The sequence below is a fragment of the Salvelinus sp. IW2-2015 genome, linkage group LG32 (genome assembly GCF_002910315.2).
Source record: "Salvelinus sp. IW2-2015 linkage group LG32, ASM291031v2, whole genome shotgun sequence".
NCBI classification, from domain to species: domain Eukaryota; kingdom Metazoa; phylum Chordata; class Actinopteri; order Salmoniformes; family Salmonidae; genus Salvelinus; species Salvelinus sp. IW2-2015.
This window is the reverse complement of record NC_036871.1, coordinates 18,871,011-18,889,909: the sequence shown is the minus strand read 5'-3', so window position 1 is coordinate 18,889,909 and position 18,899 is coordinate 18,871,011. Positions and strand designations below refer to the sequence as shown.

General features: G+C 40.6%; 1 protein-coding gene across 1 annotated transcript in view; it reads left to right on the top strand.

Annotated features, from left to right (window-relative positions):
- The first annotated feature begins 2,364 nt into the window (after positions 1-2,364).
- Positions 2,365-18,899, top strand: part of LOC111957236 (laminin subunit gamma-1) — a 70,946-nt gene continuing 54,411 nt past the window's right edge. The window contains exon 1 of the mRNA XM_023978014.2: positions 2,365-3,009. Within this exon, the coding sequence (XP_023833782.1) occupies positions 2,637-3,009 (373 nt within the window). The 5' untranslated portion in view covers positions 2,365-2,636. The remainder of the gene's footprint in view (positions 3,010-18,899) is intronic.

The following is an 18,899-nucleotide window of genomic DNA, read 5'->3' as shown; positions in this document are numbered from 1 at the left end:
ATTTGGAAGACCCATTTGTGACCAAGCTTTAACTTCCCGACTGATGTCTTGAGATGTTGCTTCACTATATCCACATGAATTTCCCTCCTCATGATGCCATCTATTTTGTGAAGTGCACCAGTCCCTCCTGCAGCAAAGCACCCCCACAACATGATGCTGCCACCCCCGTGTTTCACGGTTGGGATGGTGTTCTTTGGCTTGCAAGCCTCCCCCTTTTTCCTCCAAACATAACAATGGTCATTATGGCCAAACAGTTCTATTTGTGTTTCATCAGACCAGAGGACATTTCTCCCAAAAGTACGATATTTGTCCCCATGTGCAGTTGCAAACCGTGGTCTGGCTTTTTTATGGTGGTTTTTGAGCAGTGGTTTCTTCCTTGCTGAGCGGCCTTTCAGGTTATGTCGATATAGGACTTGTTTTACTGTGGATATAGATATTTTTGACCCGTTTCCTCCAGCATCTTCACAAGGTCCTTTGTTGTTGTTTTGGGATTGATTTGCACTTTTCGCACCAAAGTACGTTCATCTCTAAGAGACAGAACGTGTCTCCTTCCTGAGCGGTATGATGGCTGTGTGGTCACATGGTGTTTATACTTGCATACTATTGTTTGTACAGATGAACGTGGTACCTTCAGGCATTTGGAAATTGCTCCCAAGGATGAACCAGACTTGTGGAGGTCTACAACTTTTTTTCTGAGGTCTTGGCTGATATCTTTTGATTTTCCCATGATGTCAAGCAAAGAGGCACTGAGTTTGAAGGTAGGCCTTGAAATACATCCAATTGACTCAAATGATGTCAATTAGCCTATCAGAAGCTTTTAAAGCCATGACATCATTTTCTGGAATTTTCCAAGCTGTTTAAAGGCACAGTCAACTTAGTATATGTAAACTTCTGACCCACAGGAATTGTGATACAGTGAATTATAAGTGAAATAATCTGTCTGTAAACAATTGTTGGAAAAATTACTTGTGTCATGCACAAAGTAGATGTCCTAACCGAGTTGCCAAAACTATAGTTTGTTAACAAGAAATTTGTGGAGTGGTTGAACAACGAGTTTTAATGACTCCAACCTAAGTGTATGTAAACTTCTGACTTCAACTGTAAGTAACATGATAAAAAATCCATTTAAAAATATGTCTGTTTTAGCTAGAAATATATGGTTTTTTTGTTGCATTTGATGCATCTCAATCCACCACATCTGCCTATGTTGCAGTTTGTTGTATTTCTGCATCTGTGGGTGAAATGTGTAATGCGGCGTTTGTCAGACCATGGGACATCCCAAACATTTTCTCACAAAAACGTCTGTAGCGTCCAAAAAGTTTGACCTACATCTATTATGACCACTCTATGGAAACGGGAGACTCTCACGAACACGATGGCCGTCTCCCACAAGTGTTAGGGGACTCGTCAGAGGTCCGTACTGTTGATTTGCCTTCTGTTTGTAGCGTCCGAACCGTTTGARATACAAGCTAATGTAACCCCAATGTGGAAAGGGGAGATTCTGACAAACACAATGTTGTTCTCTGTTTTGCTCAAGACGCCCACACGTGTCATGGGACTCATCTGAAGGTAACCAGTACCGGTTTTCAAAAAAATTATGAAAGTATGGTAGTGTTGTGCCTACCCAAAATAGGGGTTAAATATGTTTAAAAATAAACATTTCCTGAGCGTTCTTATATCCTAGATATAGGACAGACACTTCAAAACCTTGTTTCTTATCATTCATTTTTTGACTGTCTATTTTGCTATTTATGAACATGTTATTCAAGGCCAAATTCAATATTTTATCAAATGATTTTGTACTTTTTTTATACCTAAAATTCAAAATCAAATAGCTAAATCCCCCCCACCATGGCTTAGACTTTTAAGAATTCAAAGTTGAGGCATAATAATTACAATTTTAATAATTATAATTTACCAGGTTCTGTAAAGCAATTGTAATGACAGTCCACCACAACATACCCAACATACCCAAGAGTTTCTGGATTARCAAAGGGTAGTCTGTGTTAAATTTCATTTTGTATTATTAACACAGTTTGAGATCATTGTGAGGGGATTTCGCCACTGGTTGACATTTTAGTCGCAACAAAGAAATACTTTTACCCACTACACGGCATTGAAAAACGTTTTATTTGTCTATTGTGCTGTATTGAAATGTTTACTCTTTCTGTGCGGCTTTGCGTTTCTGGCATACTATTACCACAGTCAAGGGTGCAAAACTAAAACAGAGGGGTGTCTATAATAATTGTATGATGTTACGCCCACTTCTGTCCATCCTCTGGGCTGCATCCATTCGTATCTCATCAAAGCATCCTCCATACGGAAGTCAACGTAGTTTTTTTCGTGACTTGCGCAGTAGCTGCTAGGGTGTAGTCGGATATCGTTTTTTTCCTTCTGAAGTTTCTCTATGGCGGTGGACACAAAGCACTGAAACCGTGGGAGTCTGGGAAACAGAAAGAAGGGTGCGCGAGTGCAAGGAGGAGAATTCAAAAAAAAAACTAATTTGTAAAAGAGAAGATATTGAAAGAGTTTAACGCATGGTTTTAATTGTTTTATAAATATAAAAGTTCGAAGGTTTAGAGGGATTCGTGTAGCTGTAGATAAAGTTTTTAACTTTTGCTTTAGACGGGCTGAGAATGCGTTGGTTTATTCAAGTTGTGTTTTCATTGACTTGTTTGGCTATATGTAGCCACAGTGCTATGGATGAATGCACTGATGATTCGAGTCGGCCTCAGCGATGCATGCCAGAGTTTGTCAACGCTGCTTTCAATGTCACTGTGGTAGCTACCAATACTTGTGGCTCTCCCCCAGAAGAATACTGTGTACAAACCGGGGTTACGGGGGTCACCAAGTCGTGCCACATTTGCGATGCCAGGGATCGTAGACAACATCACAGTGCTGTGTACCTCACCGATTACAACAATCAACAGGACACCACCTGGTGGCAAAGTCAGACTATGTTAGCGGGCATCCAGTATCCAAACTCAATCAATCTAACTCTTCATCTTGGTAAGTGTTGTTTGAATGCATCATGTTTTTTAGCTACCATAACAGCACAATTCACAATCTCATCTGCATACCGATAAGGTGGTGGGGATTTAAGTCTGAGAAGAGGTTGATTTCGAAACAAGTCACTGTCAATCATAAACCACGAACAGAATAGAGTTGATGTTACAAAGTTGCAATTTGAAAACAAATCCTAGCTGACGAGCTGAGATTTGCAACAATGTTTAAAATAACGTCTGGCAATCACACTGACTGCATAGTTTTTTCTGTGGCAGGCATGAGACAGTTATGAAAGTTACTAATATATTCATCAAATATATATATTTGCGTGTCCTTTGTATATGATTTTTAAAAATAGTTATCATGCTTTCGGTGCCTTACATTTAGACAGAGGAATATATTTCTGATAATTAGTTCTGCTTTTATATAACGTCATTTACGCAAGCTGCCGCGCCAAAAGTTTGTTTCACAGCTATAAATTCTAGCCTTGACTGAGAAGATGGGGTGTTTTTCTAGCTCTATCTGTGTATAATGAGTATTGTAGGGATTTTGTAATGCATGCCGTGTGAATGGACGATGAAACCAGACATACGTTTATTGAGTGGGGGTCACATCATGTTGTGGAGAAGAAGCCAATGTACTGAGAGAGAAAAAAACTCCTTCGGCTTCATGATTGGAATAGGAATATTCTAAGGCTTTTCCAGAGATTATTTCAGAAGATAAACTTTACATAAGATATTTATGAGAAATGTTTTTGTCTATAAACCCAGCACTACTGTTTTTAAATAGTTATAGACATTCCTGAGCGGTTTAGTCATAGGTCTCGTTGTAACTTCTTTGTAACCTAAGGTAGCAAACTTTGATAAACTGGTGGAGGCTGTAGTCGCCTATTCTATAAGTGGACACAAAGTTGGTGTAATCTGCACTTTGTCTAGTTAATTGTAATTATTCTTAACTTAAAAAAAATAGAAAGAGTTTTGAAACAAAAACTAACGTTCGGACTACACGTTCCTCTATATAACACAGTCCAAGCACAATACACTTCAGTATAAGCACACCATAGGCCAGAGATCAACACCTCGATTCAGCGCAGTTTTGTTTTGTGGATGGTCAATTACAAATAACTTTTAGAGTGAAAATTGACCACATGAATCCTAAACAGATATAATATTAAACTAAAACATCATTTCAAACCTTGCTTCTGTTTGTATACACATCTCTCTCATGCGTGGGGATACTTTGAAACAGATTTCCCAAATTCTAATCCCTTGGAGTTGATTTGCTGGTGTTTTTAGACTTATGTCCAACAATAAAATGTAGTATTTGAATTTGTTTTAAACACGTTGTTTTGGCTCTGTTCCATGTGTTTACAGTATCTATTTGATGCACAAAGAGGGAGATTAGATTAAGCTCTGTAAAATGTCACTGTTCCCTTTGTGAAGTAGCACTCAAGATTACAATTCCTATTGACTATTGGTATTACCTAAACTCCTGGTTCAATGAGCCCTAACATTTAGGGTTGTTGATACTGTCTTACTGATATATTATTAGTATGCTTGCTAGAAATGGCAAGGACACTACTGTTATCTAACATGCCTTTCAAGCTTATTAAGTTGTTCAATCAATCAAGTTTATTTTATATAGCCCTTCGTACATCAGCTAATATCTCGAAGTGCTGTACAGAAACCCAGCCTAAAACCCCAAACAGCAAGCAATGCAGGTGTAGAAGCACGGTGGTATTGTTGTTGATATTAATAAACGTGAAGCAGTATGTGGGGGAAAAAGTGAAACATTTCTGTACAATCATATTCTCTCAACGTATTTCCTGGATTGATTTGTTGGCAACATTGAGCTTTTAATATAATTACATTTTTCACTTAGTCCTACATTACCTCACAAGAGCCTTCAAGGCTGGCACTCGTGGCATGAAGWGACCTCTGCTAGTTTCCCATTATCACTCTACAGTCATGAGTTCACTGATTAGATTGTTCATATTACGCAAATCCCTGAATTTCTGCCAACCAAGCAAAATCATATTGTGGAGGAGGGGATTCTGAGGGAATGGGAAAGAATGCGCTTGAGCACCTATTCTGCTTGTCAGCCACTCAAAGCCACAATGGCAGAGGTGGCCGGCCTGTCTTCCTCTTTTTAAGTTAGGCAGGCCTCTGTATACATTTTGTTTGCCAACCTTTGTTTGAAAGAAACATTGACTTCACAACCAGTTTGGTTGTATCTAGTTGACTTGTTGAAGTCAAATCAAATCTTTTAATTCACAATCATGCTTGTGTAGGCATGCGTTTGATCTTATTCTCCAGAGAATAATTGGTCCAGATGGCTCAATTGGTTCAACCACAATACCAGCAACTTCAAGCAGTTTGTGTTTTAATTTCCACATAGGCTGAATCTACTGAGTATGTGTGTTAATGGTAAGTCACTTAAAATAAAAGCACAGGTTAAATTACCACATTTTTGTTAAGATTAAAGCTTTTGTTTTTATCTATTCAGGGCTTTGATGACTTGCATGTCTGTATGCCTTTGAAGGGCTAGTTTGGGCAGGAAGAAGGCATGTCCCGACTTGATAACACACCAGACATTTAACTAGAGGTTGAAGATTTGGGGCCAGTAGCAGGTAGAGGTAGAATTAGGAAAGAAGGAAGAGAGCAGAAGGTATACTGAACAAAAATATAAGCGCAACATGTAAAGTTTTGCTCCCATGTTTCATGAGCTAAAATAAAAGATCACTGAAATTTTCCATATTAACAAAAAGCTTATTTCTCTAAAATGCTGTGAACTAATGTATTTACATCCCTGTTAATGAGCTTTTCTCCTTTGCCAAGATAATCCATCCACCTGACAGGTGTGGCATATCAAGAACCTGCTTAAAAAGCATTATCATGACCCAGGTGCACTTTGTGCTGGGGTCAGTATATGGCCACTCTAAAATGTGAAGTTTGTCACACAACACAATGCTACAGATGTCTTACGTTTTGAGGCAGCGTGCAATTAGCATGCTGACTGAATGTCCACAAGAGCTGTTGCCAGATAATTTAATGTTAATTTCTCTACCATAGGCCGCCTCCAACGTTGTTTTAAAGAATTTGGCAGTACGTCCAACCGGCTTCACAACCGCGGACCACGTGTATGGCGTGTGGGCGAGCCTTTTACTGATGTTAAAGTTATGAACAGAGTGCCCCATGGTGGCGGTGRGGTTATAGTATGGGCCGACATAAGTTACAGACAACGAATACAATTGCATTTTATCGATTGCAATTTGAATGCACAGATATAACGCGACGAGATCCTGAGGCCCATTGTCGTGTCATTCATCTGCTGCCATCACCTCATGTTTCAGCATGATAATGCAAGGATCTGTACGCAATTTCTGGAAGCTGAAAATGTCCCAGTTCTTCCATAACCTGCATATTCACCAGACATGTCACCCATTGAGCATGTTTGTGATGCTCTGGATCGACGTGTACGACGGAGTGTTTCAGTTCCCGCCAATATCCAGCACAGCCATTAAAGAGGAATGGGTCCACAGGCCACAATCGACAGCCTGTGAAGGAGATGTGTCGCACTGCATGARGCAAGTGATGGTCACACCAGACACTGACTGGTTTTCTGATCCACGCCCCTACCTTTTTTTTTTTAAGGTATCTGTGACCAACTGATGCATATCTGTATTCCCAGTCATGTGAAAGCCATAGATTGATAATTGATAATTGATCATTGATAATGAAATGTATTTCAATTGACTGATTTCCTTGTGTGAACTGTAACTCAGTAAAATCTTAAATTGTGAATTTATATTTTTGTTCAGTGTTATGTAGCAAATAGGCAGATGTTCTAATTGAACTTGATAGGCTTTCTAATAGTGTCCTCCACTCTTGAATCCCTAGCCCTCAAATACATGATGATGACGCCATAGAAATAAGGAGGCTGGTCTCACATTTCTGAATTGCAAGTTCAGGAGTGTTCATGTTAACAAATTCTGTTCCTCAGTTTACCCCACATGTTGAAGACAGATTAATATTCATGATGTGCCCATTTGAGTGGAATTTTCTTCACCTATTCCCTGAAATGTCAGTGTCTATAAAGAATGTGAACAATGAGGGAGGAGACGTCCCCTTGAGGTTGTTGTTTCAAATGTACTTTTTTAAAGGCATTTCTAAAGGTCCTTAAATGGGAAGCTTTTTCCTAAATGGCATGTAAATTCCCCCTGCTTAGGCTATTAACAGTGCACACATGGTTGCCAAGGTTGGTTACAGTTTTTATTCCAAGAGGCAACAACATAATGTAGTAAAGTAAAGCAAACTGAACAATCTTTTAACAATCCTGTACTCTTATGAACGTGCAGTGAACACCTGCAGGATATGAACACTTCTGCCTATTGTCAACATAACAATCATAAAGTACCTTATTAACCCAAGATGGTGACTTTGATTTGATTGTGGCACGTTTAAAAAAAGGCATACATTCTTGTGTACTTCATAGGTTAATGCTGCACCATTACAATATTGCTTTCAATGTACAGGTACTGACCAAGTCTTCTGTTGCTGAAGTTTTGCTTCAACTCTTTGTATGTTCTATCCTGTGTAGACCTACATCCATCTGAAAGCATTCAGTATCAGGATATGAAAAACTCTCCACCATAACTTACCCCTTTGTTTTATTAATGTGACATATATATATATATATATATACAGTCAAATGTAAGCTATGTCTTTCTCAGTATGTGAATCCTGTCTTGGATTCTCCTGTGATCTGGGAGGGGGTTAATGGCTAAAGCTTTGGCCGCTAGCACACAGGAAGCGGTTCGTCTGTCCCAGAGATGAGATGGTGCACAGCAGTGTGGGAAAGCCAGGAGGAGTATTTCTCTGGCCCCTGTGGACTCTAGTCATGTTCTTTATAGGCTTTCCCAAACACTATGAAAGACAGTCACTTTTTAAGACAGGCCAGCTGTTGCAAATTATACCAATCTGAAAGTGCAGTGGGGACGAGACGTCATCCTGGTTAGAACCTATTGTTTTGCCGGTGAAGGAATGATCTCAGCGTGGGAACCTTGTATTTCTAACGCCCTAGGTCAGGGTTCCACAATTGGCATCCCACGGGTGATTTGTTTTATTTTTTATTTATTTGACCTTTATTTGACCAAGTTTTCTGACCAAAAAAAAACAATAACAAAAAAAAAACTTTAAAAACACCAGCAAATCAGCTCCAAATGATTTTATTTTTGGAAATATGTTCTAAGGTATTCCCACGCATAATAGAGCGATATGTGATTGTATACAAATGTAAGCAAGGTTTGAAATTATTGTTTTAGTCAAATATTATATATGTTCTTCATGCAGTGTAGTTGATGATCTCTGCTGTAGGTTTTTCTGATGATCACAAACGTGTGTGTCTGAATAACATTTAGGATTAGAAAAGGTGTAGATACGTTTAACAAAGGATACAAATGATTAAGTGGCAAAGTGCCAATAAGCTCCGAAACCCAATCTGCTGTACATATCCCAGTAATGAAGCTCTGTGGGTATATGTGTACAGGTTTGTTTTAATCAGTTGAATGTTGTTTTGCAATAAGATGGACCACTAGGCTATCTGTTATGAGGTGAATTTGAAGAGCTGAAAGGATTGCACTCACTGTTACCCTTTTCCCCTCTGTATACAGTTTTCAGTAGGCCTATATTGTATTGTGACTTATAAAACAAGGCAACAGTTAACAGTTTGTCCACTACGAATGATGCAGGGCCCCCCCCCTTGGGCCAATTGAGATCACGTGTGACCAACATATTTCAGTTAATTACTATAGCTCCTGCTTTGGGCCAATCTGTAATTTTGTGAATGCAGGATCTCTCTGGCAAGACTCATCATTCACCCAAGTTTTGTCAAAATCAGCCCAGAACTGTCTGAGATCACATTTGACGGACGAACAGAGGCAAATCCAGTCCCTTTCACGATTTTATCGTGGGGGAGAATGTTTTGAAATGTGAAGAAACGTGTTCTATTGGACTTTAGGGACTCACCCAGACATTTGTTTTCAGCCACAGGACACATGTTTATAGAGAGGATGTTGAATACATCCATAAAATGTATTTTTTCATTTAAATATATATATATATTTTTTTTTACATCTATCGTAAATTACTGTCTTATTTTCCACAAAAGACTTTGAAGAACTGCATGGAGGTATTAAAGTGAGTAACTGATCCTGCTGCTATTACCCATTAAATTACCAGTCTAAGTACAGCTGTTTTCACATGTAAGTGGAGGATTCATGTGACAGTCAGGTTCATATGGGATTTCACCACTTTTTTCTTCAAACACAGCAGAGGCAAAAAAATGCAATCGAATGTAAATAGCTGGTAATTAACATGGGGATACAGTGCCTTTGGAAAGTATTCCAGACCCCTTGACTTTTTCCACATTTCGTTACGTTACAGCCTTTTCCTAACGTGTATTAAATTGTTTCCCCCCTCCCCCCCTCATCAATCTACACACTACCCCATAATGACAAAGCAAAAACAGGTTTTTAGAAACGTTTGCAAATGTATAAAAAACTGATATCACATTTCTATAAGTATTGACACTACGCAGTACTTTGTTGAAGCACCTTTGGCAGTGATTTCAGCATTAAGTCTAATTGGGTATGACACTACAAGTTGTCACACCTGTATTTGGGGAGTTTATCCCATTCTTCTCTGTAGATCCTCTCAAGCTCTGTCAGGTTGGATGGGGAGCTATGCTGCACAGCTATTTTCAGGTCTATCCAGAGATGTTCAAGTCTGGTCTCTGGCTGGGCCACTCGAGGACATTTAGAGACTTGTCCCAAAGCCACTCCTGCATTGTCTTCGCTGTGTGCTTAGGGTCGTTGTCCTGTTGGAAGGTGAACCTTCGCCCCAGTCTGAGTTCCTGAGCGCTCTGGAGCAAGTTTTCATCAACGATCTCTCTGTACTTTGCTCCGTTCATAATTTCCTCCGTCCTGACTAGTCTCCAAGTTCCTACCTCTGAAAAACATCCTCACCGCATGATGCAGCCACCACCGTGCTTCAACGTAGGCATGGTGCTAGGTTTCTTCCAGATGTGACGCTTAGCGTTCAGGCCAAATAATCTTATTTCTCAAGGTTATGAGAATCTTTAGATGCCATTTGGCAAACTCCAAGCGAGCTGTCATATGTCTTTTACTGAGGTGTGGCTTCTGTCTGACCACTCAACTTTAAATCGGTTGACCTCTAGTATTCATAACAATCAGTAATCTGCATTTTTGGATGCCGATTGTGGCCAATTACATTGCACTCCATGAGGAGACTGTGCGGCAGGCTGACCACCCGTTTAGCGAGTGCAGCAAGGAGCCAAGGTAAGCTGCTAGCTAGCATTAAACTTATCTTATCAAAAACAATCAATCTTAACATAATCACAAGTTAACTACACATGGTTGATGATATTACTAGTTTAACTAGGTTGTCCTGCATTGCAAATAATCAATGCGCTGCCTGTTAATTTATCATCGAAATATTAACTAGGGAAATTGTGTCACTTCTCTTGCGTTCTGTGCAAGCGGAGTCAGGGTATATGTAGCAGTTTGGGCCGCCTGGCTCGTTGCGAACTGTGTGAAGACCGTTTCTTACTAACCAGGACCGTAATTAATTTGCCAGAATTTTACATAATTATGACATTGAAGGTTGTGCAATGTAACGGCAATATTTAGACTTATGGATGCCACCCGTTCGATAAAATACGGAATGGTTCCGTATTTCACTGAAAGAATAAACGTTTTGTTTTCAAAATGATAGTTTCCGGATTTGATCATATTAATGACCTAAGGCACAGCGCTGTTTATGACTTCAAGCCTATCAACTCCCGAGATTAGGCTGGCAATACTATAGTGCCTATAAGAACATCCAATTATCAAAGGTATATGAAATACAAATGGTAGAGAGAGAAATAGTCCTATAATTCCTATAAAAACTACAACCTAAAACTTCTAAACTGGGAATATTGAAGACTCATGTTAAAAGGAACCACCAGCTTTCATATGTTCTTAGCAAGGAACTTAAACGTTAGCTTTTTTTACATGGCACTTATTGCACTTTTACTTCTCCAACACTGTTTTTGCATTATTTAAACCAAGTTGAACACACTCTACCATAAAGGGCTGATTGGTGGAGTGCTGCAGAGATGGTTGTCCTTCTGGAAGGTTCTCCCATCTCCACAGAGGAACTCTGAAGCTCTGTCAAAATGACTACCGGGTTCTTAGTCACCTCCCTGACCAAGGCCCTTCTCCCCCGATAGCGCAGTAGGAAAAGTCTTGGCGGTACCAAAGTTCCTCCATTAAAGAATAATGGAGCCACTATGTTCTTGGGGACCTTCAATGCTGCAGATATTTTTTGGTACCCTTCCCCAGATCTGTGCTTTCTACACAATCCTGACTCGGAGCTCTACGGACAATTCCTTCGACCTCATGGCTTTGTTTTTGCTCTGATATGCACTGTCAACTGTGGGACCTTATATAGGTAGGTGCGTGCCTTTCCAAATCATGTCCAATCAATTGAATTTCCCACAGGTGGACTCCAATCAAGTTGTAGAAACATCTCAAGGATGATCACTGGAAACAGGATGCACCTGAGCTCAATTTTTAGTCTCATAGCAAAGGGTCTGAATACTTGTGTAAATAAGCTATTTCGTTTTTTTAACAAATGTGCAAATTTGCTAAAATTGCTAAATATATGTTTTCGCTTTGTCATTATGGTGTATTGTGTGTAGATGGCTGCAAAAAATATATTTAATCAATTTCAGTATAAGGCTGTAGGGTAACAAAGTGGAAAAAGTCTAGCGGTCTGAATACTTTCCGAAGGCACTATCTGGGGAATATTTTCTCGCAAGCATGATAGCTGCTTTTACTGTAACAGTTGTTCTCAAAGTAACAGTGAATAGGCACTTTTAGTGATGTATGTAATGTTACTATTTTTTGGGTTAATCATCGATGTGAGGTATTTACAACAGGTGTCGAGTTGATATTTTGTGTATCAAATCAAAGTTTATTTGTCATGTGCACCGAATACAACAGGTGTAGACCTTACAGTGAAATGCTTACTTACAGACCCTAACCAACAGTGACATTTTTAAGTAAAAAATAGGTATTAGGTAAACAGATAAGTAAAATGACAGTGGAAAATAACAGTAGCGAGGCTATATACAGATGGTACCGGTACAGAATCAATGTGCGGGGGCACCGGTTAGTCGGGCTAATTGAGATAATATGTACATGTAGATATAGTTAAAGTGACTATGCATAGATGATAAACAGAGAGTAGCAGCAGCATAAGAGGGGTGGCGTGGGGAGTGGCGGGACACAATGCAAATAGTCCGGGTAGCCATTTGATCACCTATTCAAGAGTCTTATGGTTTGGGGGTAAAAGCTGTTGAGAAGCCTTTTGGTTCTACACCTGGTGCTCCGGTACCGCTTGACATGCGGTAGCAGAGAGAACAGTCTATGACTGGGGTGGCCTTTCTCTGACACCACCTGGTATAGAGGTCCTGGATGGCAGGCAGCTTAGCCCCAGTGATGTACTGGGCCATAAGCACTACCCTCTGTAGTGTCTTGCGGTTGGAGGCCGAGCAGTTGCCTTACCAGGCAGCGATGCTCTCGATGTTGCAGCGGTAGAACCTTTTTTGGATCTGAGGACTCATGCCAAGTCTTTTTAGTTTCCTGAGGGGGAATAGGCTTTGTCGTGCCATCTTCACGACTGTCTTGGTGTGTTTGGACCATGATAGTTATTTGGAGATGTGAACACCAAGGAACTTGAAGCTCTCAACCTGCTGCACTACAGCCCCGTCGAGGAGAGTGGGGGCATGCTCGGTCCTCATTTTCCTGTAGTCCACAATCATCTCCTTAGTCTTGATTACGTTGAGGGATAGGTTGTTATTCTGGCACCACACGGGCAGGTCTCTGACCTCCTCCCTATAGGCTGTCTCGTCGTTGTTGGTGATCAGGCCTACCACTGTTGTCATCTGCAAACTTAATGATGGTGTTGGAGTCGTGCCTGGCCATGCCGTTGTGGATGAACAGGGAGTATATGAGGGGACTGAGCACACACCCCTGAGGGGCTCCAGTGTTGAGGATCAGCTTAGCAGATTTGTTGCTACCTACCCTCACCACCTGGGGGTGGCCCGTCAGGAAGTTGCAGAGGGAGGTGTTTAGTCCCAGGATCCTTAGCTTAGTGATGAGCTTTGAGGGCACTATGGCGTTGAACGCTGAGCTGTTATCAATGAATAGCATTCTCACGTAGGTGTTCCTTTTGTCAAGGTGGGGAAGGGCAGTGTGGTGGTCTGCTTGAAACATGTTGGTATTACAGACTCAGTCAGGGACATGTTAAAAATGTCAGTGAAGACCCCTGCCTGTTGGTCAGCACATGCCCGGAGCACACGTCCTTGTAATCCATCTGGCCCTGTGGCCTTGTGAATGTTTACCTGTTTAAAGGTCTTACTCACGTCGGCTACAGAGAGCGTGATCACACAGTCGTCTGGAACAGCTGATGCTCTCATGCATACCTCAGTGTTGCTTGCCTCGAAGTGAGCATAGAAGTGGTTTAGCTCGTCTGGTACGCTTGTGTCACTGGGCAGCTCGCGTCTGTGCTTCCCTTTGTAGTCTGTAATAGTTTGCAGGCCCTGCCACATCCGACAAGCGTCAGAGCCGATGTAATACGATTTGATCTTAGTCCTGTATTGGTGCTTTGCCTCTTTGATGGTTCGTTGGAGGGCATAGCGTGATTTCTTATAAGCTTCCGGGTTAGAGTCCCGCTCCTTGAAAGCGGCAGCTCTACCCTTTAGCTCAGTGTGACTGTTGCCTGTAATCCATGGCTTCTGGTTGGGGAATGTACGTACAGTCACTGTGGGGACGACGTCCTCAATGCCCTTATTGATGAAGCCAATGACTGATGTGGTGTACTCCTCAATGCCATCGGAAGAATCCCGGAACATATTCCAGTCTGTGCTAGCAAAACGGTCCTGTAGTTTAGCATCTGCTTCATCTGACCACTTTTTTTATAGACCGAGTCACTGGTGCTTCCTGCTTTAATATTTGCTTGTAAGCAGGAATTAGGAGGATAGAATTATGGTCAGATTTGCCAAATGGAGGGGAGGGAGAGCTTTGTACGCGTCTCTGTGTGTGGAGTAAAGGATGTCTAGAGTTTTTTTCCTCTGGTTGCACATTTAACATGCTGATAGAATTTCTGTAAAACTGATTTAAGTTTCCCTGCATTAAAGTCCCCGGCCACTAGGAGCGCCACCTCCTGGGTGAACGGTTTCCTGTTTGCTTATTTCCTTATACAGCCGACTCAGTGCGGTCTTAGTGCCAGCATCCGTCTGTGGTGGTAAATAAACAGCCACGAAAAATATAGATAAACTCTCTTGGCAAATAGTGTGGTCTACAACTTATCATGAGATACTCTACTTCAGGCGAGCAAAATCTAGAGACTTCCTTAGATTTCATGCTCCAGCTGTTGTTTACACATATACAGACTGCCCCCCTCGTCTTAACGGGAGTGTGCTGTTCTATCTAGCCGGTGCAGCGTATATCCCACCAGCTGAATGTTATCCATGTCGTCATTCAACCACGATTCGGTGATACATAAGATATTACAGTATTTGATGTCCCGTTGGTAGGATATTCGTGATCGTACCTCGTCTAATTTATTGTCCAATGATTGTACGTTGGCAAGTAACACTGATAGTAAGGGCAGATTTCCCACTCGCTGTTGGCGTATCCTTACAAGGCACCCTGCCCTGTGTCCTCTATACCTGCGTCTCTTTCTCTTGCCAATGTCTGGGATTTTGGCCTTGTCGGGTGTCTGAAGTACATCCTGTGCGTCCTGCTTGAAGAAGAAAACTTCTTTGTCTAATCCGAGGTGAGTGATAGCTATCCTGATATCCAGAAGCTCATTTTAGCCGTAAGATACGGTGGCAGAAACATTATTTACAAAATAAGTTACAAATAACATGGGAAAAAACACATAATAGCAGAATTGGTTAGGCGCCCGTAAAACGGCGGCCATTTCTTCCGGCGCCATCTTGTGACTATATTAGACAGTACTAGGCTTTGTGTGCCACTCACCAAGCTGCCTAGATTTAATATAATAATAACACGTTTATTTAGACTCTTTTATTATGATTTGGCTGTACTGTATTCGAGTCCAGTTCACCAAAGGTCACTTGAATTTCCGGCGTACAAAAATCTGATTTCCCGCTGCAACTTCCTTTGTCTGCCTGCCTGGCCAAACATGAGCTCTTCCTGTGGAACAACAGGGCCATTTCTTCACTTTGTTGTGACATTCCCGCCTTTTGTACAGCAGACCACCTAACTTCAGTGGCTGAGCACTTACATTTAGCCACACTCTGGTCTCAGTTCCTAGTTCATTTCACATGGATTAGACACCGTCTTCATACATTGAAGTGTAGGCTTTTCAAGTTTGTGTCTCGTACACAAGTACACTGAAATGCCTTTTTTGCCAGCTCCAAACCCAACAATACAGTTATCGATATGAATGTAGCACAAAAAATAATATAAGAAGAATTCGAGAATGTAAGAAGCTATATACAGGGTCAGTTCCAATGCACTATTTACAATGTGCAAGCATACTGGTGATGGAGGTAGATATGTATAGGGGTAAGGTGACTAGACATCAGGATATATGATAAACACAGTAGCAGTAGTGTCAATTCTGTCTGTCCATTAGGCAAAATTGTGTGCCTCTTTCCTAAAACTGAACTTAAATATCTTGTTATATAGTATTGGCTGCGTACACTGATTTGCAGATGTTATCACGGGTGCATTGAAATGCTTGTGTTTCTAGCTCCAACAGTGCAGTAATACCTAGCAATAAAAAACGTACACACAAATCTACGAACTTTTAAATATAAAAGTTTTATAGGATGAGCCATGACTATAATACAGTATATACTGTACATATAGAGTGTGTGAAACAGTATGTAAACAGCGGCAGATAGCCTAGTGGTTAGAGCATTGGACTAGTAACCGAAAGGTTGCAAGATCGAATCCCGGAGCTGAACATGTATAAATCTGTTGTTCTGCCCCTGAACAAGGCACTGTTCCTAGGCCGTCGTTGAAAATATGAATTTGTTCTTAACTGACTTGCCTAGTTAAATAAAGGGGAATAAAAAAATACAATTAAGTGACCAGTGTTCAATGACTCGTCATAGGGCAGCAGTCTCTGAGGTGCAGGGTAGAGTACCAGGTGGTAGCCTGCCAGAACAGTGACTAAGGTTCAGGTAGGCATACTCCATGGAGTCTGCATTTGTGAGTTGCTTAGCCTTTGCTTTAACTATGTATTATTATGTTGTTAGTGCAAGGAATTGAACTATTCCTGAATATTAGTAATTGTAACTTAGATCTTAGGCTTATTTGATTTCTGTTAGATGCACTTGTATTTGAGTTGATGACCACCCTTGGTGTACAAATCACTGCTCAGGCTAACTTAGTTATTTTAAATATTGACAACCAGGAATAACTTTTCCAAGGACACATTATTAAAGCAAAWTTTTTTGCCATATCAGGTATTCTGCCAGTGGCAGTTTAAACGTGTAACTCTTTTGAATAAACATTCTCTCTATCAAAGGCCTTCCAGAGTCTGACGATGACAGAGTCCTATCTTTAGATCTGAGGCATGGGTGACCGCTCCCCACCTTCCCCTCCTAAAGTCCTACAACCTCACAAAACTATTTTCTTTACAAGGAGGAGGGGTTTGTCATTTGCTGGATTAGCCTTTTTGTTTGGTCATTCCTACCCGTCTGACCATATTGTCCCATCTATCCCTCCAATCCTTCTCCCTTTCTCTCCTGGATCTCTTTGTTACTTTAATTTACCTGCCTGTCTTTCCATYTTATAGGAAAAGTCTCTCATGCACACCCCTCAAGACAAAACCTTTTCTTTTTGGAGACCTTACATTCTCAAGATTCATCCTGTGATGGGGATCCCTAAAAAGCTTAACTACAGCCTATGTTTGCTGTCCATTCATCAGTGTTTACTTTGAAGTTGAAACTTAACATTCTTGCTGCTCTGAGCTAATTAAAAAGTCAGTGGTAGGTTTAGGAGCAGTCCTTAGCACTGTCACATGCTGCCCCCCCCCCACCCCCCCTCCAAGGCTAGGCAACGTAGACATCGGAATAGGAGATATAWCCCCTCTTCTCAATATTTTTATTCTGTTGAAATGCAGAGGGCTGAGTTTCCGAAGAAACAGCCAAATGCTTTGGTTTGAGTTCCCTCTGCACACTGTGCTTCAGGAAGGGCTGGATGTTCCACTCCTTATGGGAGATAAGGACGCTGTCCTGCTGGTCCATGATATTTAATTTCCCCACTACCCCAACAAGAACTTGTACTTGGGTCATTCCATGTCATTTCAGTGAGCCATGACATCCACCGTCTGATTTTGCTGAAGTTGTTTTCTGTAGTTAGAAACATTCCGGAAACATTATTTTGTTGCAATATAATAAATCTCTGAGATATTAGGCTAATTGATTGCACCCAAATTGGGCATTTTAATTTATTGGATGAATTTAATATTCAATAATTATAGTACGTAACATCTGATTTGGACCAAACTTTTTTCAGACAATGTGTTAGACATGAGGAATCCAAAGAAGTGGTAAAAAGCCATCCACGTTCCCCCCGCGCCAGTCCCTCAACACTTGTTGTTGTGGTCTGTTTGACAAGAAGTATGTAGCTGTGACTAGGAGTGTTTCTTCATCTTATGTCATGTATTCTCAGTGAAATTGGTGCTCTTTTTTTTCTTCTCCCCTGTTCAGATAAATTAGTCATTGAAGTTGTTAACAATGTATGAAAAACTTTTACTGATAGCAGGAATAGCACCATCTAGTGGTCAGAACCTATTAATATCAGGATGTTGAAAATCAGATTGTATTTAAACAAAATAATGTTGCAGGAATGCTAGTCTTATGTTTTCAACAACAGAAAGGATTTCAGAACAATCTGAAATGGTCAGTGTCAATCCTCTTTCTTGTGCTTTTCGAGGTGGAACGACTCGCTTGCGACATTGCTAACTAAAAAGCCAAAGTGATACTAATTAATACCCTAGGTAGCACAACAAATAAGCTCATTATCCTGTGCTCTCTCATTGTTCTAAATCCTAGGGCAGGGATTATTAAGAGCTCCGTTTACATTCTTATCTAATTGCGTTAGGTGTAAGGACAAAATACTTATACAATGTTAGACATGAGAGGCAGAACATGTAGTGTGTCTGCGTTAACACATTTTGTGTCTCTAAAAGTTATGATTAACCAACTTTTGTACATGTTCTTAAAACTTCAAAACATTTTTTTTGTTTCTAATCATGAGGCATAACAACAGTCTGAAACTCCCAGTACATGGCGCCAGTTTATTATACCTTAGAGGTCTGGATTAAGCCTAATACCCTTGCATGCTGCTGCCGGCAACACAGGAACTACCTGGAGCAAGTAATTGAACCAATTTATACAATACATTGCAAAGTTGTAACTCATTTTTGCTCTGCAATTTTTTGTGTGTACTATTTTTCATATTTTTTTACATAGACAATAGACAACTTAACATTTCACAGACATGGGTCCACTAAACTAGACATGACTGACGTGGCTGGGACTTAATGAAGATGAAGGCAAAGACCAACTCGTACAGTTCCTTCAGAAAGTATTCACATCCCTTTACTTTTTCACACTTTGTTCTTACAGCCTGAATTTAAAATTGATTCAATTTATTTTCCCACAATACCACATAATGTCACAGTGGATTTTGTTGTTGTATTTTTTTGTATTTTTTTGTTATCATTAATGAAATGTCTTGAGTCATGAAGTATTCAACCCCTTTGTTATAGAAAGCCTAA